The sequence below is a fragment of the Spermophilus citellus genome (genome assembly GCF_964194105.1).
Source record: "Spermophilus citellus genome assembly, chromosome: 9".
Classification (NCBI taxonomy): domain Eukaryota; kingdom Metazoa; phylum Chordata; class Mammalia; order Rodentia; family Sciuridae; genus Spermophilus; species Spermophilus citellus.
The window spans coordinates 84,033,528-84,060,997 of record NC_138191.1 but is presented as its reverse complement, the minus strand read 5'-3'; the positions used below and the strand labels follow the sequence as shown (position 1 = coordinate 84,060,997).

At 39.9% G+C, this 27,470-nt stretch overlaps 1 protein-coding gene across 1 annotated transcript in view; it reads left to right on the top strand.

The window, feature by feature from the left end:
- IL12RB2 (interleukin 12 receptor subunit beta 2) overlaps positions 1-27,470 on the top strand; it is an 86,907-nt gene that overhangs the window by 30,952 nt on the left and 28,485 nt on the right. The window contains 2 exon segments of the mRNA XM_081308351.1: positions 7,230-7,309; positions 18,006-18,225. Of these exon segments, the coding sequence (XP_081164477.1) occupies positions 7,230-7,309; positions 18,006-18,225 (300 nt within the window).

The window sequence follows — 27,470 nt, the reverse complement described above, 5'->3', positions numbered from 1 at the left end:
GCACAAGAATGAATGGTTCTTGGCCTTTCTGAAGGGACTAACGTGCAAAAATTTTTGCTGGAGGCAAACATCCCTACTCCCTTTTCTTCAGTTCTTTGAGTCTCCTCTCAGATGAGCACCTATCCTGGAAGAGTGAACACTTTTGCTCAGCTTTTTGACCAGATGGTGACCACCCCAATAGAAAGCAATGTTTGTTTACGAATCCCTCTAAACAGAAACCACTGGAGAGAATATATGCTTTTCTGCATGGTCAATAGAATATGTATGTCTCAGGAACTATGCCAGGTACTAGGACATAATGGCAACCAGTCACAATTTTAGGCTGAAGCAATTACAGTTTATCTTGGAAGGCCAGGGAAAGATTCCCAAGGGAGGTAACACCAAGATAAAATGCAAAATCCAAAGGGAATCTGGTGGTTTTCCTCCCTACTATGAACTAAATATTTATATCCCCACAAAACTTCATATGTGGAAGACCTAACCCCTGTTGTAATGGTATTAGAATGTGGGACCCTTGGGAAGTAGTTAGATCTTGAGGGTGGCGCCCTCATAAATGGTACAGTGCCCTTATAAGAAAAGGAAACAACAGCTCACACTCTCTCTGTTTGCCATATGAGGATACAGCAGGAAGAGGGCTCTCACCAGACACCAGAGCTCATAGAACTGTGATCTTGGACTTCCTCCCTCCAGAACGGTGAGAAATAGATATTTGTTGTTTAAGCCAGTCAGTTTGTAGCATTTTTGTCATAGTAGCCAAAACTGGTTTAGGCACTCCATCTAGAACATAAATCCGACAGGCTCATTGCAGTAGGGAAAGGGAGCTATTTCCTCCATGAAATACTTGATTCTCTTCAGTCTCATGTTCCAACCACCTATTTCTTCATCTCTTCACTTAAATGTCAGTGATATCCCAAACCACAAGTAGCCTCAATAAAGACTTACGTTTTTCCTCCAAAGTGAGATGTTTCTGAAGTGCTTCTGCTTCAGTCTTTCCCACCTCAGTAAACCATCACCTTCCTCGTCATGAAAGTCTCTTTTGCACATGGCACCTCTATCCCAGGTTGTGTGTTTGCCCTCCTCACATATAGCTCCCACAAATATGCCCTTCACTTGTTTATGAGCTTGATGAATTTATATACTATATGTAATCTGCAATTCACTTTTCTCCTTCAGTGCTCTAGCACAAAGCCCTCATTGATTGTAGTATGGAAGAAATGATGTGGGTGAACTAGGACACTTGATTTCCTCACCATCTTCTCACGTACAATAGCGTCTCCAAATAAAGTCTTTGCATGATAAATCTGAAAGAAAGAAAGAGTGGGGGGGGAGGAAGGGAGAGAGGGAAAAGAAAAGAAAAGAAAACACTCCCTGGACTTGTAATCTGGATGTTAAAAGGTTGTGTTTCTTGAAGAAGGGGGAAAAAGATGGAGGAAATACTCAAATATATCCAATGCTGCTGCTAAGCCCCATGAAATAACAAGACATGACTGTGAGATTTGGCAACATGGCCAGCCAGGAGCTGTGCCCATAGCATGGCGGAGGAATCTCAGCTATTATGGGGTGAGAGCAAATGTGAAGTAAGGGAATGAAGGAAGCAACAATTCGCAGTTCTTTTCAGAAAGTTCTATGAAAGGGAAGAGATGTGAGGTGGCATTGGGTATCAAGTAATTCTGGGTTTTGGGATGGGGTTGTTGCTCAGTGGTAGAGTGCTCACCTTGCATATGTGAGGCACTGGGTTCGATTCTCAGCACCACATAAAAATAAAATAAAGGTGTTGTGTCCATCTACAACTAAAATAAATTTAAAAAAGAAAAAAAGAAATTCTGGTTTTGTTTTTAGGGTCCAAGATAATGCAGTGCACTTGCAAGGGAAAAATAAGGGCCCAGCAGACAGGGAGAATGAATGATACAGGGAAGTGGGGAATAGATGTAGGAGAGAGGTCCTTGATTGAAACAAGAGGAGGGGATTCAGAGCTCTGGTTAAGGATTTGGATGGGGACGGAAGTAAAATGCTCCAACCTTGTAACAGTGGGAATGTTGGGTTGCTGATGGGGAAGTTGTGTTTTCTCTTTTTCTTTTTCTTTTTTTTTTTTTTTTTTTTTTGTACTGGGAAATGAACCCAGAATGTACTGCTCTATCACTGAGTTACATCCCAGCCCTTTTCATTTATTTATTTGTTTGTTTATTTATTTATTTTTTGAGGCAGAGTCTCACTAACTTGCCCAGGCTAGCCTCGAACTTGCAATTCTTGTGCCTTAGCTTCCCTAGTGGCAGTTTGAAAATTCTCATGATGGAGGAGATGAGGGAATTCCTCTCTGATTGTTTTCCTTCACTCAGTGAAGCCAGAGGCAGTCATGAGTTGAGAGAAATAGATGATTACAAGTGGGCAGGTGGGGGTACTGACAATACCAGCCCTTGGGAACAGCCCTCATGTACACAATGAGCCACCAAGAATAATGACAGGAAAGAGGTAGAAAGGGTGAGAGTGAACCAGTGCTAAGTCATCAGGCAAGAGAGACTTCACAGGCAGCTCAGCAGGTGACAATGTCTGACGGTGTGGATCTACTTCTAAACCCTTGTCTACTCAAGTAACTGGAAGACCTGATTGAATTGAGTATTAGAAACTAGATGTTAGATGAATGTCATCACATCCCAAAAAGTGGACATCAAGGAACCAAGAAGATAAACGGCTTACCTCTGGGTTGCCTGCCCTGAGCATGATTTGAACCAGGATGAGACAAAAACCCTTTGTTCCCTCTGCATTCGCATTGTTCTTGATCTCTCCACTTTCCCTGGCTGGGAAATTCCTGCAGAGCGACTTCTGTACTCCCTGTGATTCAGTTTCCTGTGTCCAGGCTCCCTGCACTGGCCTCAACTTCAGATATGGATGCTAATCTCAAAAGCAGCATGCGGCTTGGCTCTGATTTGTTTACCACCTAAACGGATTCTTAGAATCCTAGAATCTCAGCATTGCAGAATGAACTCTCAAGGTCATTACCCATTTGGGCTGGTCTCCTGATTAATATAGGAGCCCCTCTCTTTTCACTTAGATAGCTTTCTCCTCGTTCAGTCCTCCTGCTTTCCCCTTTACACAGAAGGTAGTTTCATCTCAGAAAGGCTGACTTCCATTTCTCATATTTGTATTTTTAGTCATTTTTACCCATTTGTGTTGAATTCACTTGATTGGCCTTGGCCTTTGACTTTCTTTTTCTCGCTTGTCTGTAATAGTTTTTTCTGTCTTTTGTTAGATAACACTGAGGTTAGAACTTTAAGTGATTTTGTGACAGTTGAATGTCAAAGGATTCTTCTCACTATTAGCCCTTATGTTGCCTTAAGCAGCAGAGATTTGACACTCCTGATCATGAAATTTTACACTTTGAAACTCAGAGAGATTCAACTAATGATTTCTCTCCTGTGGAGGCATACACCACAGGTGGGTGCCTTTAAAATTTCAGTTTCACTGCAATTTATTCTGGGAATAGAGTGTCATTCTAGAATTTGATTCTTTGCTCTGTAATAATCTATTACATTGGGGATCTTTAATGAGGCAATGAACATTTCTTTTAAATTTGTTACCAGTATGTAATGAAATGAAGGCATTTACTGCTATGAGCAAGTCAACTGATTTGATGCTGAGCACACTTAATCCTAATTACATAGTCAAAGTCTAGACTGTCGAGTTTGCAGAATGTTCATATCTTTGCACAGTATAGTGGACTGTCATGGGAAGTGGGACCTTTGGAGAAGCCAGAGCTGGAGGCTCAACTCTCCTCTTTGCCATTTACCAGATAATTTTTTTTTTCTTTTTGAAACACTTAATCACTGAGCCAAATCCCTAGTCAGTTTTATGTTTTATTTTGAAACATTGAGACAGGGCCTCACTAAGTTGCTGAGGCTGGCTTTGAACTTGCAATCCTCCTGTCTCAGCCTCCCAGGCTGCTGGGATTACAGGTGTGTATCACCATGCCCAGCTTCTAAGCCTTTTGTAAACCATCTGTCCTCAGCTTCCTTGTCCTCAGCTGAACAGCAGTGTGCTTGTTCCCACCCCCTGCGCTGTGTGAGGATCAGATGAGATGTGGGCATGAACTGCCCGAGCATTAGCTGGCTCTAAGGAGGTCAGGTTCCCTTTCTTCAGTGGCCTATAATGTTTTCCTTTTGTCATCTAGACTAGGAGATAGAGGGCCCAGGTTTGATTTCTGGGACGCTCTTCATAATCCTGAGGAATTGAGAGTGTTTTCAGAATGGTTAGTGGAAGCTTTTCTTACCTCTCAGTCCTCACCACAGGGGTAAATATTATCACTGATGGGAAGATGGAGGGACCAAAAGTCTTTAGCAAAGAGCAGAGGTGGGTGTTTAGAAAACACAAAAAGTGAAGAGGATGAGAGAATCAGAAAAAGGAAGTGACAAAAGAATATCCAAAAAACAGGCCCTCCTGAAGGGGGTGGGAGGATTCTAGAGAAATCGTAAACTTTCTCGGAGCCAGGCCACTGCGTGATACAGAGCCAAGGCTGTGAACTACTGTGGGATCAGCGGTCTTGTGTTCAAAGCCTCCCTTCTCTGATTATTGGTTCTGGGGTCTGGAACAAATTTCTTAAGATTTAAGCACTTCAGTTTTCAAATAAAGAAAATGGTGAAAGCTGAATCTGCTGAGAGCTTACCATGTGCCAGCTCTCTCCATTTAGATTCTCAAGACAGCCCCATGTGAGGTACAGAATTATCTTCCTCACTCCACATGGGAAAACTGGTTGAAGGACACAGTTAGTGCTTATTTAAGAGCTGTAGGTGGCCTGGCTCTGGAGCTCACACTTGAACCACGACACCAACCTGCATCGTGGGGTGTAGGGATGTTACTGAAAGCTCAGTCCTTGTACCCTATGCCAACCCAATAATGAGGATACGGTTTTGAGAAAAAGGAAAAAGAAGGCTTATTGCTTTGTTAGAAAAGGAGGAACACAGGAGACTCCTGTTCCAAAGGCTATGATTCTGCCATCAGCAGGAACAGGGACTTTTAAAGAGGTGATTCAAAGGCTACATTCCACCTGTTCTCTGTTGGATTTGTAATTCACTTGCTAATTTGGGAGATAGTCATTTCTGAGATCTTCTAGTGCCATTCCCAAAGTCTAGGTTACCACGTTCCTATGGTGGGTGTTGTACTCAAGGACAGATAACTCTGCCTAGGATGAGGAAGAAAGGTAATCCTGTTTCCCCTGAGATTAGGGAGGAGTAGGGAGAGAGGAAGAGAAAGAAACAGGTCTATTTTAAAAATAAGTTGCAGGGGCTATGTTCAAAGCATAAAGTGGACCATTGTTAGAGGAAGGATGTGAGATGGATATGTAAATAGGCTCCCTTTCCCTTTCGCTCTTCTTCTCTCCTTGACTGCTTATCTTCTGTTATCCAGAGTAGAACTTAAATTTCTAGAAATTTCCACCTGGTTAAATGGAGCTTTCTACTACAGAAGGAATCCCAAAGGAGCCTCACATCAAATACACCCTAAGTTTCACTGTTAAAGAAGTTGGCAAAGTGGCACACGCTTGTAATTCCAGTGGCTTGGGAGGCTGAAGCAGAAGGATCACAAGTTTGAAACTTGTGATCAGCAATTTAGCTAAGCAACTCAGTAAGACATTGTCTCTAAATATACAAAGGAGTAGGAATGTGGCTCAGTGGTTAAGCATCCCCAGTACCAAAAAAATAAATAAATAAAAGGAAATTGGGTTGGCACAACCAAAGCCTATTTTCAGGCATTGTTTCTGTTGATTCCACTCCTGGCTGTAAATCAAATCAAAGCAAATCTAGTAACATGATAGTAGAGGAAATAAAACTACTTCACCTATCAATCCCCCACACAAATTGATTGTTCACTTTTTTCCAGTATGCTTGACTTTCTCAAATGAAATTAGACCATATTTGACCATTGTCCTATGGATAGATGGTTATTTCTTCTACCAGTTCCATAATATTGCCTAATTTGTTCATGTTTATTTATCATTTAACAATTACTGGGCGACTGTTACATCCTAAACACTTTACTGGGTACTGGGAATTTTAAGATAAATGAGATAGTCCTTCCTTTCAAGTAGATCATTGTCTAATGATCAAAAACCAAATAACTAAACTACAGCATTGTTAAGCTCGAATTTGGGACTCCCAAAAGACCACCAGAGACCAAGATCAATGTAAGCAGCAAAGAGGTGTTTATTGCGAGCTAGCTCGGTCCTCCGCACCCACAGCAACTGGTGACACTGAGAGTCCCCGAGCCCAGGGTTTGCAGCAGTTTTATACACTCTTTGGGGAAGGCAGGGACTTCACATACACTATAGCATCTCTTAGCAAATCATCACACACTGCAGGAAAATCATAAAACAACTCTAAAACATGATTAGTACATTGACTGGTGGGAACAAGTTGGGTAAGGGTGATTGGTTAGTACAAAAGGGGGATTCCTTTGAACTGATTGATTTAAGTCATGAGGGGAGTACCTGCTGAACTACATGGTTTCCCAACACATTATCAACCACCATAAACTACTGGGAGGGTCACCTGGCATCCCAGGTATTTTCCTGGTCTCATGCTGATTGGTAGTTTCTAGGGGGTTGCTATGGGTCCCCACCTAGTCTGACTGAGTCAGGGACACCTGGAGCAGCAGATCTCTCCTGTTATTTGTAGATAAACAATTAGCAGGGTGGGTATGTGCCTAGGACAAGGTTCCTCTTTCCAAGTAGGTCCTCTTTCCAAGGACAAGGGTCACGCCCCCTTCCTTAGACAGCTTTGCTCTGAAGTAGAGGCTGGTTTTTCAGCATAAGTCAGGATTGGAGATAAATATAAGGCTTGTCATTTGCATTTGTGTTTTTACAATATCTAAAAATGCTTTTTCCTTATGTCTTTATTTTTCTATTGAGACCTATTTCTATATTCCAATAAAAAAATCACTACACATACTTTCTTTGAGTTTTTTAAATTAAACTCTTATGTACCAGTGAAACATGTATTAATACATATTATGGGAAACTTAGAAATGAATTTCCCCCTCATCTTTAAAAAAAAATTGTTTTTGAAGTAACCTCCTTTTTTCTGACTTTTTGACCAAAGAAATACTTGTTTGTTGTTCAATGAAAGAAAAGGAAGATACTGTTTTACAAAGACATTGACATTATTCTATAATCCTTGACTTTTAAAGGTTTTTTTATTGTGCAAATATTTATGAAAATTCATTTTTCCCCCCTTTCAAATCAGAACCTACTGGGACCTTAGATGTCTGGTACATGAAACAGGCCGTGGACTTCGATAGACAACAAATTTCTCTTTTCTGGAAGGTAAGTTTTCAGTTTCAAATTTAAACTCAAGGAGATTATATATTTGAGTGATTCTATGTTTTCAAGGCAGAAAAATACCTTTTTTTTTTTTCTGTCGTGGCTTTGATATGAGGCTTCAAAGCCTGTGTAGGAGCTCACTTTCTCAGACTTGGCTCTGGTCCCTGCTGCAGTGCTCTTACCTGCCAGATGAGGAGGGGGACTCCAGCCCAGGCCCTCCCTCCAGCCACCTGAGCCTTTCCTCATCCCACTTTCCAGTGGATCAAGCTCCTTCCATTCCTGGCATTTCCACCCTCTCACCCCAACTACGCTGTCTCTTTTAACTCTTATTACCAAAGCTCGTTCCTTGTCCCTGATGCCAATCCAATAATGAGGTCAAAGTTTGGAGAAAAAGGGAAAAGAAGGCTATGATTCTATCCAGCAGGAACAGGGGGCTTCTAAATTTCCTATGTTCTCTGTTGTTAATTGGGAGACAGTCATCTCTGAGATCTGATACCATCCACCAAGTCTGGATTACTTCGTTCCTATGGTGGGTGTTGTACTCATGGACAGATAACTCTGCCTAGGATGAGGAAGAAAGGTAATCCTGTTTCCCCTGAGATTAGGGAGGAGCAGGGAGAGAGGAAGAGGAAGAAACAGGTCCATTTGAAAAATGAGTCACAGTGGCAGAGCAGCAAGGGCTAGGTTTAAGTATAAAGTGGACCACTGTTACCTCTGTCCCCCTCCTTTAAATAAGGGTGTCCAGCAGTGACCATGGTGACTTTACTCAAGATTTGGTAAATAGAGAAAGCTGTGGTGTGGATATTTAGGAATGTGTTTTCTATAGTCATTGAAAGAGAGAGGGTGTAAAGAAAGCTGCCCTACCTCCAGAGTATGTGTAGTAGTAGAAAATAACACAAATAGGAATAGAAAGTAGCACTTCCTCAATGGACGTAAAACAGGGATAGATTGAGCCACCTTCCAGAACACAGTAAGCCCTTACGGTAGAATGAGAGTTTCACCAAGTGCCGGAAGCCACCATTGCAGGTCCATTCAGTCCTCACAAAACCCTGTGAGGTGCTAACATCCACCTAGCAGATAAGAAAACCAAGCCTCAGGAAGAGGAAGTTCTTGCCCAGTGTCACCCACTAACTACAGGGCTGGGACCTCCTTGGCTACTTCATGGTATTTTCTTTGTTGAAAGAAAATGCTATGTGAATTGAGCTACTGCTAGGCATGCTCAAAAGAAAAGGTCTCCTAGTGAGTATACTCCTCTCGCTACACGTCTTCCAGTCAAGGGCAAACAAACAGTTTTGGAATTATGAACCCCATGAGCAGGAAACCAGAAGAGTCACAATGATGAATATGATGTTCTCCATTGGGTTTGAGAGTTGGAGTCTTCTTCAATTTTAAGAAATGAGCTTGCCCTTTCCCTCCCTCCCTCTCCCCCACCCTCTCTCCTTCTCCTTCTCAGTCTGGTGTTCTAAAAATAGCCTAGTGACTCATGATCAAGCTCTTCCCTTTAAAACTAACTCTGCAGCTCAACATTTATTTTAAAATAAATCTGCTTTTTAATAGGAAGAAAATTCTCAAAGCAGGGCATGCAGAGAAGCCACAATTTGCAGTAGAAAATAGCTCAATTTGTTGGCTGTTGGTTTTCATTTTCACAAGGAAGGAACTGGTTAACACCTAAATTTCTCCTCCAAAAAAAAAAAATGTCCTCAACAGTGATCTGAAAGAGACTTTGTGAATCCTATTTCGTGTCTCTCTACTCAAGGGTTCCTCTCAGCAGAAAGAGAGTAATGGTAATGGAATCTGTAAAGCCAACAAGACTAGTGTGGGGTCAATCAATGAGGGGACACAAATGGTTAGAAACCATAGAGCAGGGAGGGGCTCCAGGATAAAACCAGGTGTTACTACAGCATGCCTGTGTGCTTCTTGGGGTGCCAGAGACTACAGACCAGGCATCACCATGGTGGTCTGAAAGCCAAACCAGAGGCAAGTCAAAGTAAATGCCTGTTAACCACAAGACCAGCTCAGCAAATGTGCACATGCAAATGCTTCTGAGTTATTCATTTTGGCCTTGTCCTCATCCTCACTAGTTTCTAGAGAGACCTTGGAACTCAAAGAGTCTTCAATGCCCTTTGAGTCTACCCTTCCTCTTGTTGTAAATATCGCTTCTACTTCTGCCAGGACAGACAGAAGTCGCTGCTGTCCGCCCCCCAACACACACACAGGCACCTCTTACCATCATAAAATTCTTTCTTTTATGTAACCAGAATGTGGGCCTGAGAAGGGTGACCCGGACTGAATCTGGCCTATGTTAGAAACTGAAAGGTCAACACTAGAAGTGTCTGTGATTGACACCAGACATAGTCATCAAAAAGTTGGATCCAGTCCTAGCTTTTGCAGGGCCATTATAGGATTAAGTCCTTTTCTGTCAAATCCTGGGCTTGTCCAGTGGCCCCCAACAGGCCACTCTGTTGTGGAGGGAGGGATGAAAACAATGCCTAGAGAAACTGGGATGAGCAGTCTTGCTTTGGACCACAGACCTCTAGAGCCACAGGGATGCCATCCTCCCCCCCCCCCCCCAACACACACACACTCATTTTTATAAATGTGGAAGCTGAGATTTCAAGAGGGTTCTCCAATGAGAGGCCTTGGGGTAACATGGCCCTGTTGCAGGAGACATAAATCACTGTCCTTCTTTGTGAACCCAGCCTGCCCCCACTTTCCTACTGGGGGTTCCTCATGCCACACTCAGATAGGCCTGGGGATTCAAGGAGGTGATGCTGAGGCACAAGGAAGTCATCTGATGTCAGCCCAGAAAAAAAAAAAATGTTACAGCTAGGTTAGACGCTTTGTGGTGGGCCCGTCATCCCTCGCTGAGCAAAGACATAGTGTGCTGGGGTTTTCCTTCTTTGAGCAACACTGGGAAACCAAACACAGGGGCCACCCCACAATGTCAGAGAGAAGCACAATGGAAGCCCCAAGTAAAACCCCACAAGCCTGTGACAAGGAGCACGTTCCTCACGTCAGGGGACATGTGAGATGACCTTTCACTTTTGTAGGATGTTTACATTAGAGGAGAACACTTCATGCTGAGGGGATGCAGCCCCTTGGGGGATGTGCATGGATGGGTGTATGTGTTGCATACGTGTGAATGCATGTGAGTTTTGTACGTGAGCGGGATGAGTTTGTGCAATACAAATCCATGTGAGGGTGAGGGTGTCACTGTGTGTGTGTGTGTGTGTGTGTGTGTGAACATGTGTGTGTAAGGGTGTGAGACTTGTGCATGTGACTAAGTGAGGATGGCAGCGTGCATGTGAGTGTTGGAAGGTGTGTATTTGTGGGTAGGGTGGACGAGTGTGGTGCGAGTGTGTGAATGTGAGCATGCCCGTGTGTGAGGGTGGGCATGTGTGAGTATGTGGGTGTGTTGAGGGTGAAGGGACCTTTGCTTTGTTGTTATGGTTTCCACACCGTTACTCATTTCCTCATACCTTGGTTTTTCCTGAAAGCTCCATTTCTTTAAAACTATCCTGTACTTTTTTGAATCAGCTATTTTTAAGAGAAAAGGTATTTTCTAGGTTAAAGCCAAAAAGTACAATCTAATGTATGAAATGAAATGAAAATACCTGGGCACTGTTAAAACAACAGATGCAGTAGCAGGTAGGAGATGGTGCTAGGTCCCAAGCAGCCCAGTGTCCCGTGAGAGCCCTTCACAGGCTCAGCAAGCCCTCCCTCCAGTCCCCCTGGCTCCTCCTGGGCGGTTCCTCTTGATTTCCTTTGCTTTGGTGAAACCTTTCAATCCCTGCACACTTTCAATTCCAGCACACTTTTCTTTCAGTTAAGATAGCATGTATCCTTTAAAAAGAAAGTTATCTTCAATGTATATGGATGGTGGCTGAAAAGGTATGACTATGGGTTAAAGCCACATTAACCTTTAGCATTTCCTCTTAATGTCTTCCGTCTTGATCATACCAAGCCATAAACCTTTTGAAACGATGGTGGAGATATGAAAGAGAAATAGCCACGCACAAAGGAAGCTGAATTCGTTCTTTCAAACCAGTAAATATATCAAAGTTCCTCTTTAGTAAGTACTAAACTCATGCTGTGTGGCAGGGTTATGAAAGTGGAAAAGACCAATCCAGTCCTTAGGTCCTGGAATTCACAGTCCAGTGCAAGGACTGGAATGGGAGCAGAATGTCAAGGACACCAGGAATGTTGAGCAGGAGTTTAGAGATCAGCTGGAGGAGTGGTGGTGGGCTTGCCTGGAAGAGCAGGGAACAGGTGAGAAGTTGGGGAGTCCCTCCATAAGGGATAGTAGAGCTGAATGCTGAAGGACAGGCTCTCCACAGGAGGGTGTGAGAACGTTTGTCAGGGACTGTGGATTCATGATGGAAAGCATCGCTTTAGCGATGCTCTGTTCCACAGAAATATAAAGCAAGCCACCATTGAAAGCCATGAGTGTTTTAAAATTGTCTTGTGAGCCACATTTTTTAAAAAGTAAAAAAGAAACAGGTGAAATTAATTTTAAATAATATACTTTAACCCAATATACCCAGAATATCCTCATTTCAAAATGTAATCACAACCAGATGTGATTACAAACCTGTAATCCCAGCATCTCAGGAGGCTGAGGCAGGAGGATCAAGAGTTCAAAGCCAGCCTCAGCAAAAGTAAGGCACGAAGCAACTCAGTGACACCCTGTCTCAAAAAAAAAAAAAAAAAGAAAAAAAAAGAAAGAAAGAAATACAAAATATGTCTGGGGATGTAGTTCAGTAGCCAAGTACCCCTGAGTTCAATCCCCAGTACCCCCACCAAAATGTAATTGCTATTTAAAATGATTGGGATATTTTATAGTCTTTTTTCCTTTTCTCCTAAGTCTTCAAAAACTGTGTGTCTTCTAAGTATCAGCACAGTACAGAAGTTAAGAGCTCCCCACCTGGCAGAGAGGCAGCACTGGTTGGCTTATTTCAAGGGCTCCCTCTTGATACTGCATACCTCCAGAATTCTTCCACAAGCAATAGGGAGAGAGTTAGGGAAATTCTTGTTCCAAAGATGGGGGAGAGATTTGTTATTTTTTATTCACCTGTTCAATGGAAAGCTTGTTTTAATAAACAGCTACCCTCAAAGGCAAAATGAAAGTAAGGATAGCAAACCCCAGGTCCCAAGTCACAGCACAGCCTCAGAGACACTTTTTCAAGATATTCCTTTGTCTCTTGTCCTAGTGTTCTCTGTCACATGAAGAATACTCCAGCCTATATCACAGTGCCCTGCGGGGATGCCTTCTTTGGCTTCCTCATCTGAAAGAGACTTAGTGCAAGTGGAAATTACTATCTGGAACTTGATTTATATTGACATGGGACAAACGTCCATTGAAAATCCCTAGGGAAGATTGTCTACCAGGTGCTGAAACCCTGTTATAATTACCTGAGGTTTCCAATCTCAGAATCAATCTCTCAATACAAAAGCAGCAGATGGCAACATTTTGATGATTTTGTTGCAATGTTCCACTCATTCTCCTTTCCTTTCCAGTCCTGGTCCCATCACAGACTGACACAGCATTTCCAAAGATATTTTTGGAAAGAAAAGAGTTGCCTTGCCTTGCTTGCTAGTTGCACGTGTTATGCCAGCTGGAACACTGGGAATTTTGGTTAGAGAGCAGAATGTGTCCAGGGACAAAAACAAGAGGGTGGGTAGGAGGGAGAACAGAAGACTAGAAGCAGAGATGGAAGAGGAGTTAAAGTTTGGCTCTCACAAAGACTTCCTTTATTTTCCTGTTTTTTCTAGCTACAAAACAAGATAGAAGTCATTATGCCAGGGTAACTGCTATGAGGTGTCACTGGGTTCAGTCAGTTCAGTCTTGCAGAGGATCTGAAGAGTCTACCCAGTGCTAGCAAGTTCCCACTGTTGAGAATTGTAGACAGAGCTGTGCTACCTGGGTTCAAGGTCCAGCTTCCCTACCTACTGGTCATGTGTTCTTGAACAAGGTATTTAACCTCTCTGGGCTTTACTTTCCTTGTGAGTAAAGTGTGGAGAATAATGGAATAGACCACATGAGGTTGTTGTAAAGATTAATAAGATCACTGTGAAAAGTGTGCACTAAGTCACTGTGGGGTGCGAATGTTGTACATGACCCGAGAGTGAAAAGATGACCTGACAGACTGGGGGAGATGGAGCTGTGGATGAGAGATTTCAATGTCATAATTTCAAAAGCAGTGTGTAGTTGGTGTGCGCCTGTAGTCCCAACTGGAGGAGGCTGAGGTAGGAGTTCAAGGCCAGCTTAGGCAACATAGTCTCAAAAAGAAAAGAAGGAAGGGAGGAAGGGAGGGAGAAAGAGAAAAACTTCAAGTGACTTTGGACAGGGGCTGCTGAAGGTAGTCATGAATTCCAAAATCAAGGCACCCAAGTTTAAACTCACAAATTAAATGTACTTTGAAATCAACTACATCACATTGGTAAACCTTCCATATAGAACTGCAGGTGAAGCCAAGAGTCAAAATGGCCCGGGTCTCTGGAGATTAGTAGAGGGTGGAGTAGTGCCAATTGTGATGATGTTGTATTACTTCAGAGTAACCAAGAGAAGGGAACTCACCGAGTGTCTCTGTCTTCTCATTTGTCATGTGCATTCTTTGGAACAGGTTACTTCCCTTCTTAACTCGTGGATGGGGATTATCCTCATTTTAAAAATAATAAAGTTGAGGCTCAAATAGGTAAAATAACTTGCCCAATGTGAACAGTGGTAGAGAGCTAATGTAGCATGTGTGAGGTCCTGGGTTCAATCCCCAGCACCACAAAAAAAAAAAAAAAAAAAAAAAAAAAACCCACGAAGTCAGCAATATAAGCTGTGACTAATGTGTTCAAATTCCCCTAACTTTCTAAGGAGCATTGATTATAGCCACTCTTCTTTGATGTTGGTTAAGCTCTAACAGATTTTTTCCCTTATTATTTGCATCAGAAGTTCTGAAGTAAAGTGTTACTTTAGGACAATTCCATTAGGTGTAAGTCCTAAGAAGAAATGCTTCGTCGATTCACAGAGACCCCTTTTCTCCAACAGACCTTTGTTTATTTTTGTTTTGTAGTGCTGAGGATCAAACCCAGGGCCTCATGCATGCTAGCCAAGTGCTCTACCAGTGAGCTGCATCCCAGCCCCAGAGTTCTAATTAATATATATATATATATATATATATATATATATATATATATATATACATATATATATATATTTATTATTATTATTATTATTATTATTATTACTGCCAGAGATCAGAGATGGCACTAGAGTTTCCAGGACTAGATACCACCAGGGTGTCATAGTCTCAACTGTGTTGAGTTCTGTCTTGTCATGGATTTCATTCACCATGTTATCTCTGATGCTGGAAGCCTTTTCAGGCAGTGTAACTCTCGCAGCAGCTTATTGAGGGAGCTGTTCACTCTCCACTTCTCAAACCTTATTCAGAAAGAGTTTCCATGCTGTTTCATTCATTTCCCACAGGACAGGATGGAGCAGAAACAAAACTGAAGGGGACAAACAATAGGAAAGCTTATCCTTTTTTTGCATACTCTTACCAACAGAAAAGAATGAGGATAACTGAAGGAACAGTGGCCTGAGAGCCACACTCAGCACTGCCAGAGATGGCACAAGGGTTTCCAGGACTAGACACCACCAGGGATGTCACACATTTGGGTGGCTGGGTTCTGCCTCACATCCACTAGAGGGCGCTCTGCAATCTCACATGCCTTCCTTGTGGGGAGTATTTGACTTCAGAGCTCTAAACCTCAGCATCCTCATCAGAATGGGGAGTAGTAAGGGCTAAATGTGACAATAGAGGTAAAACTCCTAACACATGGTTTACTAACAAATGTTATTTTCTCCCCGTCACGCAAATAAGCAGCACTAGAGTATAAATATGTTCACCTGGTAAGACTTGTCCGTTGGCTGCTCAGGACTGCAGGACTTCTGGGTTCACAGCTTGTCTCCTTGTGACTCAGAGCCTGTTGGTCCAGAAAAGAATTATGGACCCCTACCCTTCCCAAATTTCTGAACTCATGCCCAACGTTGATGTTGTATGTCAGAACATATCAGAACCCCACAATTAGAGAAGCAGCTTTGCAACATCCTGCTAGGAAAGGTGACTGGGGATTCCAGTTATGCAACATGGCAGACTGCACCTGCCACTCCATTGTCTCAGGCTTAAGGAGCAGCATGTCACAGTAGAGGGAATACTGAAATTGAGCGCTCTAAATTCAATCCTCCCTTCTCCATCTATCTCTTGAGCAGCCTTAAGCAAGTCATTTCATTTCACTGAGTCCCTGTTTCTGTGTTTATAAAATACAGTGTTGAATTCATTGTTAATCTATAGAAACTCTTCCAGTTTGGTGGTTACACAAAGATATTCCATTCCATCTGGGCCAGGCATGATCCAGGAATGATGATCCAGGAATTATATACATTATTTACAAATTTTATGTTGCATTTCTTTTTTAAAAACAAATGAGTTATACTGTTTTCAGAGGCTTTGGGAGACTAAGTGCCCGCTTGGCTAAATACCTGTTTTCCTATTGGCTTATTGAGATTTTTGTTCCATGGACCCTATAGGACCAGTTTGGTTAAGGAGACCAATTACCCAAGAGAGGGTAACCTTTATCTCCAGACTTGAGCTTGACATTTTATGTGAGCCATATTTATATAATGCCATATGTATTGCCATATGTATGGCCCCAGGATGCCATATTTACTTGTCTACTACTTCCACTCCACCCCAACCTATTCATAATCTTTTTAACTCTAAAATATGAGAAATAGAGGAGAAATGCAAGGGTCTGTGCCCTTTACTATTCTCTGGAAACTTCACAATCCTTCTGAGTCTCACCTATATTGACTAGAAGGCTGTAATCAGCTGGGTATTTATGGCTGTCACTATGAAAGCTCAATGGACCCGAGATGACATTTACCCCCTTCTTTCAGCATTTTACCATTTAATCAAATGAGATTTCTGGGGTGTCTATAAAGGACAGTGAAAGAGTAACAAAGTCTGGTTTGCAAGGTGCTTTTTTTTTTTCTTCCAAATCAGTGCTCTGTTTCCTTAGTTGTTAGAGTAGAACTGAAGCCTCTTGGGTTCCTGGCAAGAATGGGGAATTTTGTGAGTTTGGTTAACTCTTGCAAAGTGCCTTGGTGAGATAACGTGGGGCAGGGAGGAGGTAATACACTTACCTCTGGACTTACAGAGAAGAAACAGGGAAGGATAGCTGAGGGAATGGTCTTTCCTAACAAGCTTTTGCTTTAATTTATGTTATTTTTCTTCCCTGACAATGGGCATGTTTATTAATGACAGTTTAGAATATAGTACTTTAGAAAGCACTTGCTTATTTTAATCTGCACAGCCAGCCTATGACTTCAGCTGTGATGGACATCTGAAATGCTAACTGTGGAGAAAGACTAAATGTTCATCCACCGGGTTCCCGGGCAACATGGCGCTTACCTGGTGCAGACCAAGGCTTGAGATCCAGGATTGAGCCTCATGGACACAAAAGGGTCCCAGAACAAATCTGTATTAATCATGCTCCCAGAAATGGAAATATAAAAGTTGGATGCTCATGGATTCATCCGCAGGGAGAATACAGCTGTTGGGCCAACCAGAAGGCTTGACTCAGCAAATTGGAACATTCTCTCCCAGTATGCTAATTGTTTTAGAAACCAAATTATAATCAGAAGGCTGATTTATTCACTTAAAGTGACAAATACAAATTTTAAGTGAACCAGACATTCATGTTGCCCATTCTGTCCTGACAGACAATCTTCATAGGAAACCAAATTATTAGATTTCTTGCTGATCAGGGAACCTGAGTGAGGGGCATTCTCCAATCCTAGATGTGTCTTTCAGCAGAGGTAGCTGGAGACCCCCCACTTACAGAAGGGATACTTATGCCAAGAAACTACCACTTACCCCTGGCAAGCCAAGCCTTCCTTGCCCTATGCTAGGCAGGGATAGGCACTGCCAATGTTAGGCTTGACAACTCCCCATGTTCTATGCTTCTGCTTTCCATGGTCCTTGTCCAAACAGGGGTACAATACAAATAATTAGTTTTCTGCATACTTCCTGGGATTGCTCCCAAATGATCTCAATTGGAATTTTTGCAGTTCCAAAACTTGTTAGTCACATATTTACGAACAGTTTCTTCATTTCCTAGCACAGATGGCTAATTCAATTCACTAAGTATAGATTTTACTGGTTTAGCTCTTGAAAGTCTTGTGTTTGGTGTTTTGAGCAGGATGATACTTTCTTATATAAAAAGTTAGACGTGTATGGATGTGTATGTTTCATAAATTTAGCAACAGAGACCCACAATTGCTAAGAGCCTCATCCAGGGTCCATGTGATTGACAGAACTGGAGTTCAGATTCAGTTCTTCTGAGTTCATTCTTGTTCGATGAGATGGATAGAGTTGTTTACCATTAGTACATTTCATTTTGATGCAAGAAAGGAAAATTGTTGTGTTCTGAAGAATTATTTTTTAAAGACGCTGATTTTTTTTTTTTCTTAAATGGCAGTTGTGCTGATAGGTCATTGCATGAAGTGTACAGTGGAGATGAAGAGATACACATGAAAAGGTCACTCAGATTTGGCTGCCTGCAGCAGGAGCCAAGAGGACCAGGCACACAGCAGTCAGAGATCTTAATCTGAGAGTTAATAGTACATGGATGTGTTTTGTTGCAGAATCTGAGTGTATCAGAGACAAGAGGGAAAATCCTTCACTATCAGGTGACTTTGCAAGAAGTGACAGGGAAGAAAATCACACTACAGAACATCACAGGACACAACTTCTGGACCTGGGTTATTCCCAGAACTGGGATTTGGACTGTAGCTGTGTCTGCAGCCAATTCAAAAGGCAGTTCCCTGCCCACTCGCATTAATATAACAGACCTGTGTGGCTCAGGTAAGGTACCAGATTTTCTTTACTATTACCTGTGGGAAACTATGTCTTCCTTATCTCTTCTTTCCTGCAGGCCTGACATGAGTAGCCACAAGTTTAGGCTTTAAGTTAACAGCCATCTCTTCCAATCAGCCTCTGAGTGGTTTGGGCAAGTGAATTAGCACCTCTGCTCTTCAATTTCCTCCTCTCTAAAATAGGAATTCTATTAATGGTTGGGCAAGTCATTGGGAGACTCCATACATAGCAAGTGCTCAATAAATGTTAATTGAGGAAATATTAGTTACACTAAATTAAATGCTAACAATTTCCAATTAGACAAATATTTAAGAAACAAAAATAATATATAATATTGTTTTATAAGAAATATTTTATACTTGTGTCCAAAACATTTCAAAACAAATAATATTTAAATGAAGTTCTGACTGTAATGAAACTATGGTAAGATCTTGTTATGCTCCATCTCTTCCTTACACAAATTTTAGTGTGTATCCAATTTTCTTCATCAAAAATCTCCCAACTTTATGTAGAGTCTCACACTTATAGTCATCTTCTCTGAAAATAATTTCTCAAGATAAAAATCCCATGATTTGCTAAAAAAATAGATACTTCTCAAGATGTGCTTGTAAAAGGATTTCATGTCAAGAGTATTGGCCTAACTTAAAAAAAAAATTGCCTACATAGAATAAAACTCAATAATCAGATCCACTCTTAAAATTTACTGTAATAATTCTATGCATGTGTAAGTCTAGCAATCATCATTTCAAAGAAGTTTCTACCAAAACATTATTTGATGTAGACTGTTAAATCCTGATTACACATCTTTTCAGTCATATAATGAAAACATAGGATAATGGCGTAGATGAAGATGACTAGAAGAAAGTACAAGTAGACACTGAAATAACCTTGAGTTGGCATGAGGCAGGAATCACTCTTAGGAGATAAGAATTATTCTTACAAAAGGCGTGACTACAGTGACTTATTTGTTCTCTCACATGAAAGGAGTTCAGAGATAGATAGAACAGGGTGGTGTGAGAGCTTTGTGACATCAGGACTCTGGGGTCCTCTTTTTTACCCTCAGCCAAGCTTGGCTTTGATCCTCAAGATGGAATTGGTCCAAGATGGTTTATAGAGCTCTAGCTGTTTCCCTGTAGGCAGCAGAAAGAAGAAAGAGAGAAGGGCTCAGACTCATTCTTGAGCTGTGCCCCATGTCACACAGCAGGGCTTGCCCCTGTTGGCCTTCATTGGTACCTGGTTGTACCCAACTACAAAAGGGGGCTCAGAGCTATCTTTTAGGCAGCAATGTTCTCTCATTAAAAGAAAATGAGGGGAAGGTGTTTAGTAGGCTGTTGGTCTTCTCTGCCTCATGTGGAAAGGCACCTAAACAGAAACCTTGAAGGAAAAAGCAGATTAACTTTGACTTTAATGCATAGGAAGAAAAAATTTTTTAAAAAAGATACTGTAAATAAAGTTCAACAAGTAAATAGCAACTGAAGAAAAATACATAGTACATTTTTAGCATAAATAGAGTTGATATCTATATATTTTTAAAATATCTATAGCTAGGTAGATATCTATATATGTATATATTTTTTTCAAATATATAAGCTATCAGGGGATATGAACACTCTAAAAAGAAAGCTGAGTGCTATGGCACACACTTGTAATCCCAGTGACCCAGGGAGCTGAGACCTTGAACCCAGGAGAATTGCAAGTTCAAGGCCAGCTTCAGCAGTTTAGTGAGGCCCTAGGCAACTTAGTAAGACCCTGTCTCAAAATTTAAAAAAATTTTTTTAAAAAGGGACAGGATGTGGCTCAGTGGTAAAGTGCCCCTTTGTTCAATACCTGGTACCAAAAATAAATAAATAAATAAATAAAAGGAGCCAATAAAGATATGAAAAATATGAATAGTTTAACTAGCAATCAATAAGAGGAAAATCATGAGGAACCAGCTGGGTGGGGTGACATATGCCTGTAATCAGGAGCTGAAGCAGCAGGATCACAAGTTCAAGTCCAATTTCAATAATTTAGAGAGGCCCGAAGCAATTTAGTGAGACTCTGTCTCAAAATAAAAAAGGACTAGAGATGTAACTGAGGGTAAAACACCCCTGGATACCAAACAAACAAGAAAAATCATGAGAAACCAAATCAGACTGACAGAGTAAACAGAATCAGTGTACCCTATCTTGGTGAGAAATAGGGAACAGGTACTCTTGTATGCTATTGGTAGGTGTGTAAAGTGATTCAACATTCCAGAAAGCAACTCAACCATATATAATGAAATTTAAATATGAACATATTTCTTGACCAGCAAATAATCAGATAAGTGTTTAAAATGTAAGTACAAAGACATTTGTGGGAAAATTGTTTGAAGTAGCAAAACACTATAAATGACCTAAATGTATAATGGTAGAGAATGAACTGGTTAAATACACCTTGATGCTTATCTACCTTAATCCCACAAAAGCATTAAAGTAATACTGTAACTATATTTGGGGGGATGGGGGGATACCAGGGATTGAACTCAGTGGCACTTGAACACTGAGCTACATCCCCAGCCCTATTTTGTATTTTATTTAGAGACAGGGTCTTGCTGAGTAGCTTAGCACCTCACTTTTGTAGAGGCTGGCTTTGAATTCATGATCCTCCTGTCTTAGCCTCTCCAGTCGCTGGGATTACAGGAGTGTGCCACCATACCCAGCTGTAACTATATTTTTATTGACATGGAAAGATGCACATTGTAAGTGACCAAGGAGATTTTCAAAAGTATACATAAAATAATGTCACTTAAAATGTATATTTACATGAGTATATAACTTTTGCATAGTAAAAGGAAAATCTAATAGAAGATAAGAAAATGCTTACAGAGGGTCATTCTTGCATCATGGGATTACAGGTGACTTTTCTTCCCTTTTGCTTTTTATATTTAATTTTTTTCCTTCCCAGGGTAAGTATTGCTCATGCAATTTTAAAAGTCAATGCTGTGATACTGAACTGATGTTTTCAAAATGTAATATATTAGAATACCTTACTTTCCAAATCTCATTGCAGATGATCCTTGAGGTTATAAACCTGATAAATGTAATGGTCCCATTCTAGGGTCCTTATTGAAATTTGGTGACAACTTCCCAAAGTGACACATTTCCTCATGTTAGAGTGCACCTCTACTTTATTCCCTCAACAGTCATTTACTGAGTATATATTATATAAGGTAAATTAAATTCAGCCATAGGTTAAAAAAAAAAACACCAAATGCAAGGTTGAGGTTCTCGACCTTCTATCCAAGTAAGAAGAAGAGATGGATGTAAAAACAAGTTAACTGTAGTCAGTATAAGTGTGAGACCGGAGCCATGCACAGGAGTGCTAGAAACAAAGAACCAAAGCATGGGCTTACCGAGTAGGAAGAGGCAAACTGGTGTTAGCCAGGTAAGTGAGCTCAGGTGTGCAAGTGTGAGCGTTTTCATAAAGTGAAAATTGAGCAAGCTTTAAGTTTAAAGGAAGAACTCGCAGTGGGGGAGAATAAGTGAAATTTGTTTAATATTGCAGAGACCTAGTGCCTGTGCTCAAGAGCTCCTGAAATTATAGGAGTCAGAGGTTGGTACATTCATAAATGGGCCTAGCAGTTAGAGCAACAGCCCACCTCCTCATGAAAAGCAGTGCTTGCCATAAAAGCACTGACAGGTTCTGGGGGTGCCGTGCATGAATCAGGAATCTGGGAACAGGTGCATCACTACTGGGTCTCTAGACTGCAGCTTTCGCCCTGAAACTTCCTAAATTTACCTGGAGAACCATGAGCTACACTTAAGCTTTTGTTCCTCTCCCCAGAGAAAAAGAACTCTGCCCATCAATCCAAGACAATAAAACATACTCCCTAATGAAAAACCAAAATAGGCAGTAACAATAATATTTTAAAGCCCAATAAAAATAGTTGATAAAACCTAAACAAGATAAAGAGATAGATAAACCTCTGATCAAATCAACTGGATGAAAGAGAGAGAGGGAGAGGGGTAAATAAAACATTGGTAAACATATTTTCCCATGGCAAACTTTACAATCTAGATGAAATAAATAACATTGTGAAAAATGCAAAATGTCAAAATTAGTACCAGAAGAAACTTTTTAAAAGCTTAATTGTAGCCAGGTACTGTGGTGCATGCCTGTAGCTACTTGGGAGGCTGAGGCTGGAGGATCATGAGGTTGAGGCCAGCCTGGGTAACATAGCAACTTCCAATCTTAAATAAATAAATAAACAAATAACCAGAAAGAAAAAAAAATCCCTGAACTATAATCCTTTAAAATGTTATTGTAACCATTTAAAATGTTGAAATAAGATTTAAAAACTTATTTGTTGGGCTGGGGATGTGGCTCAAGCAGTAGCGCACTTGCTTGGCATGCGTGCGGCCCGGGTTCGATCCTCAGCACCACATACAAACAAAGATGTTGTGTCTGCCAGAAACTAAAAAAAATAAATATTAAAAAAATTTTAAAAAAATAAAAATACAAAATAAAAACTTATTTGTACCTCCATGCTCTCAAAATAAAAAATAAATAAATAAAACCCAGGCCCAACAGTTTTATAACTGGACCTCCCAAAAAAAACTCCTATGTTATTCAAGTTGTTACAGAAAATAGAAAATAAGGAAAGCTGTTCAACCTATTTTATGGGGCTAATTTAATTTTGATAGTAAAAACAGATAAAGACGGTATAAGAGAAATTTTTGGCTAGATCACTTGTCAACTTTGACACATTGATACATAACCTAAATGAATTATTAGCAATTTGAATCCAATACATGTATTAAAAATTCATGCCAATAATTCCAGTTTCCAGTAGATCATATAAAACACTTAGAAGTCATTACTCTTTCCTAACACAGGTAAAAAGATGAACAAACTGAAAAAAATCAACAATTATTTGATCCACCAGAGAAGTCAAGTCACAGAAGGAATCACTGCCCCCAGAATTGAAAAGACAAACAGGCAAGCACCTAAGGGAGGTGAGAGGGACTGAGAAGCATTTTCACAGTTCACAGTACAGGGACACAGGCTCACTAACAGACTGAGACCTAATCACAAGTCTACAGAATGCTTCCCTGCTCTACATCTTTCCACCTTACTAAATGTCCACTCATGCATTTCATCTATTTGGTACATTATATGTGCCCTTCACCAAAAAAAAAAAGAAAAAAGAAAGAAAGAAAAGAAAAAGAAAAAATACAAGGCATACTAAAATACACAAACAAACAAAACCACAGTTTTGAGAAGAGCAAGCATCAGAACCTTACTTGGATACAGCACAGATGGTGGAATTATCAGACCTGGAATTTAAAACAACTATGATTAATATACTAAATATTTTAATGGATAAAGGAGAAAACACACAAGAGGAGATCAGTAATATAATCAAACAAATGGAAATTCTAAGAAAGAATCAAAAAGAAATGTTAGAGATCAAAAACACTGTAGTCAAAACGAAGGATGTCTTTGATGGACTTATTAGTACACAGGACATGACTGAGGAAGGAATCTCTTAGTGTGAAGATATTACATTAGAAACTTCTAATCTGAACAGTAAATTTTAAAAAAGCTAACAAGCAAAAAAAAAAACACATTACACACACACAAAAAAACACATTACACATTTTGGCTACAAAATGTGTAAGATACCCAAAATAATAAAAATACTAGAAGGGGAAAAAAGAACCAAATACATATTGAAAATGCAATGATGAAAAATTTTCAAGTTACATCAGAAATCAAACATGTATAAAAGAACACCAAATAGGATAAATGCTTTAAGAAACAAAGACAGAATAGCTCAGTTGGTAGAGTGCCTGACTCACATGCCTAAGACCCTGGGTTCAATACAGAGCACCACAAAAAAAAAAAAAAAGAAAGAAAGAAAGAAAGAAAGAAAGAAAAAATCCATCACAACTTATATCTAGGCATATCATTAGAACTGCAGAATATTTAAAATAAAATTTGGAAGAAGCCAGCAAGGGAAAATCCTTAATTATAGGGACACAAATCTAAGAATCACATCAAACTTCTAAGAAATCACATAAGCAAGAAGAAAGTAAAATATCAAAAAGTATTGAGAGGAGGCAGGGGAACCCAATAACCTAAAATTCTGAACCCTGTAAAATTATCCATCAAAACTGAAGAATAAATAAGATTTTGCAGTGTTCTTTTTCTTCAAACAATTGAAGGAATTTGTAACCAGTAGACCTGCCTTTGCAAGAAAGGCTAAATGAAGTTCCTCAGAGAGAAGAAAAATTATTTAAAGTAGAAACTGAAATTTACTTTTTTTTAAAGGAAGAACATCAGAGAAGGAATAAGTAATGGTAGAATTCAAACTTTATTCTTATTTTTAATTGATCCTTAGCTCTTTATTCAAAATAACAGTAGCAACAATATATTATTGTATGTGGGTGTGTGTGTATGTGTGTGCTTATGCATGTTTATATGTAAGTAAAATGAATGGCAGCAATAAGACAGGTGACAGAGAAGGAATTAGGATTATTTTGTTGTTATAAGATACTTGCACTATCCACAAAGCAGTAGAGTGTTATTTGAAAGTGAACTTGAATTAGTTCTAAATTACATTGCAAACAATAGGGCAAGCATTAAATATAGTTTAAAAAGAAGTATAATGGATATGTTCTAAAATGAAAGCATATAAAATAATTGGTAAAAAACATAAAAGTCTGGAAAACAAGAAAGGAACAAAGTACAGGGTGAAAGGTAGGAAAGAGTAGCAAATATGATAGATATTAATCCAACTATATCAATAATCCCTTTGAATATCGATGACAAATACACCCATTAAAAAACAGAGATTATTAGAGTGAATTAAAAACAAGACTGAGTTGGTGGTTTTTTTGTTTTGTCTACAGGAAACCCTTTAAACATACATATATAGCTTAAAGGTAAAGAGATGGCAAAAGATATACCATGTTAACACTAATCAAAAGAAAGGTGGAGTAGCTGCTGTATTAGCACACTGCAGAGCAAAGAAGTTATCAGTGACAAAGGGGTCACGACAGAATGACAAAGGAGTCAGTTTTCCAAGAAGACAAAACAATTTTAAGGTGTGCCCAACAACAGGGAATCAAAATACATGAGGCAAAAACTGATAGAACTGCATGGAGATATTTAAATCCACTATTATAGCTGTAGACTTAACACCTGATCAGCAGAAATGGAAGATCCTGAAGACAGAAAGCCACCAAGGACATAGTTGACCTCAACAATACCACCAGTCAACCAAAGATAATGGACATCTGTAGGCTACTTCATCTACCAACAGCAGAATACATATTCTTCTCATATTCATATTCAATAAGATAGGCCAAATTCTGGCCATAGCATGTATCTTCATGAATTTTAAAAAGTAGAAATCACACAATGTCTGCTGTCAGACCACAACAAAATTAAACTAGAAGTCAATTACAAAAAGATAACTATAAAATTCAAAATACTTGGGGATTAAACAAAAGAATTCTAAATAACGTGCGTCAACGAAAAATCTCAAGAGAAAATTAAAAATATTTTCAACTAAATGAGAATGAAAATAAAAATGAAAACACAATTTAACAAATTTTATGGGATAAGGTGAAAGCATAGAGGAAAATGTATAGCATTAAAAGCATTTATTAGAAAAAAAAAAAGATCTAAAATTGATCATCTACACTTCCACTTCAGGAAACTAGAAAAAGGGAAACTGGAAGAGTAAGCTGGGCACTATAGTCAGAATGGCAATTACCAAGAATACAAGCAACAATAAATGTTGCTAAGGAAGTAGGGGGAAAGGTACACTCAAGCATTGCAGGTGGTACTGCAAATTGGTGCAACCACTTTGGAAAGCAGTGTGGAGACTTCTTTAAAAACTTGGAATGGGGGCTGGGGATGTGGCTCAAGTGGTAGCGCACTCGCCTGGCATGCGTGGGGCCCGGGTTCGATCCTTAGCACCACATACCAACAAAGATGTTGTGTCTGCCGAAAACTAAAAAATAAATATTAAAAATTCTCTCTCTCTCTCTCTCTCTCTCTCTCAAAAAAAAAAAAGAAGTTAGCAATCATAAAGTTTAAAAAAAAAAACTTGGAATGGTCAACAGGTGAATGGGTAAAGAAAATGTGTTATATGTGCACATGGACTATTACCATATGGATTCAGCCATAAAGGAGAATGAAATTATGTCATTTGCTGACAAATGGATGGAACTAGAGACCATTATGCTAAGTGAAATAAGCCAATCCTAAAAAACCAAAGGCTGAATGTTCTTTCTGATATGTAGATGCTAACTGACAATAAATGGGGCCAGTAGCGGGGGGATTAGAGGTTCACTGGATTAGACAAAGGGGAATAAAGGGAAGGGAGAAGGTATGGGAACAGGGAACATAGTAGAATGAATCAATTACACAACCAATGTAACTCCACATCATGTTCAACCACAAGAATGGGAAGTTATACTCCATGTATGTATGAAATATCAAAATACATTCTACTGTCATGTATAACTAAAAAGAACAAATAAAAAATTAAAGATTAAGCTGGGAGTAAGCAAAGAAAGAAAAAATATCAACAAAACTAGAAGCTAGTACTTTGAAAAGATCAATAAAAGTAATGAATCTGTAGCCAGAACAAATAAAACAGTGGGGTACACGCAAATTAACAACTTCAGAAATAAAAGGGGGTTATTACTATCAATCCCATCAATATCAAAGGATGAACAAGTGATTAGAAAGGCAAAGACCTTAACTTTTCGTAAAAATCAGCTTAAAGCTTAATAGACTTAATTGTAGAAGGAAAACTACAGCCAGGCACGGTGGCGCATGCCTGTAATCCCAGCAGCTTGGGAGGCTGAAACAGGAGGATCAGGAGTTCAAAGCCAGCCTCAGCAACTTATCGAGACCCTAAGCAACTCAACCCTATCTCTAAATAAAATACAAAGAAAGGCTGGGATGCGGCTCAGTGGTAAACACCCCTGGGTTCAATCCCAGTACCGAAAAAGAAAACATGCTCGAAATCACATGTCATTAGAAAATTACAAATTAAAGCAATAATAAATATCACTGTTGGAAAAAACTCAAAATACTGAAACATGAAATGTCAGCAAGGATGTGGAGCAACAAAGACCTACTCATTACTGATGGGAATGCAAAATGGTACAGACTCTTTGAAAGATAGTTCGGCAGTTGCTTACAAAACTAAACATTCTTATCATATGATTCATTAATCATACTTTTTA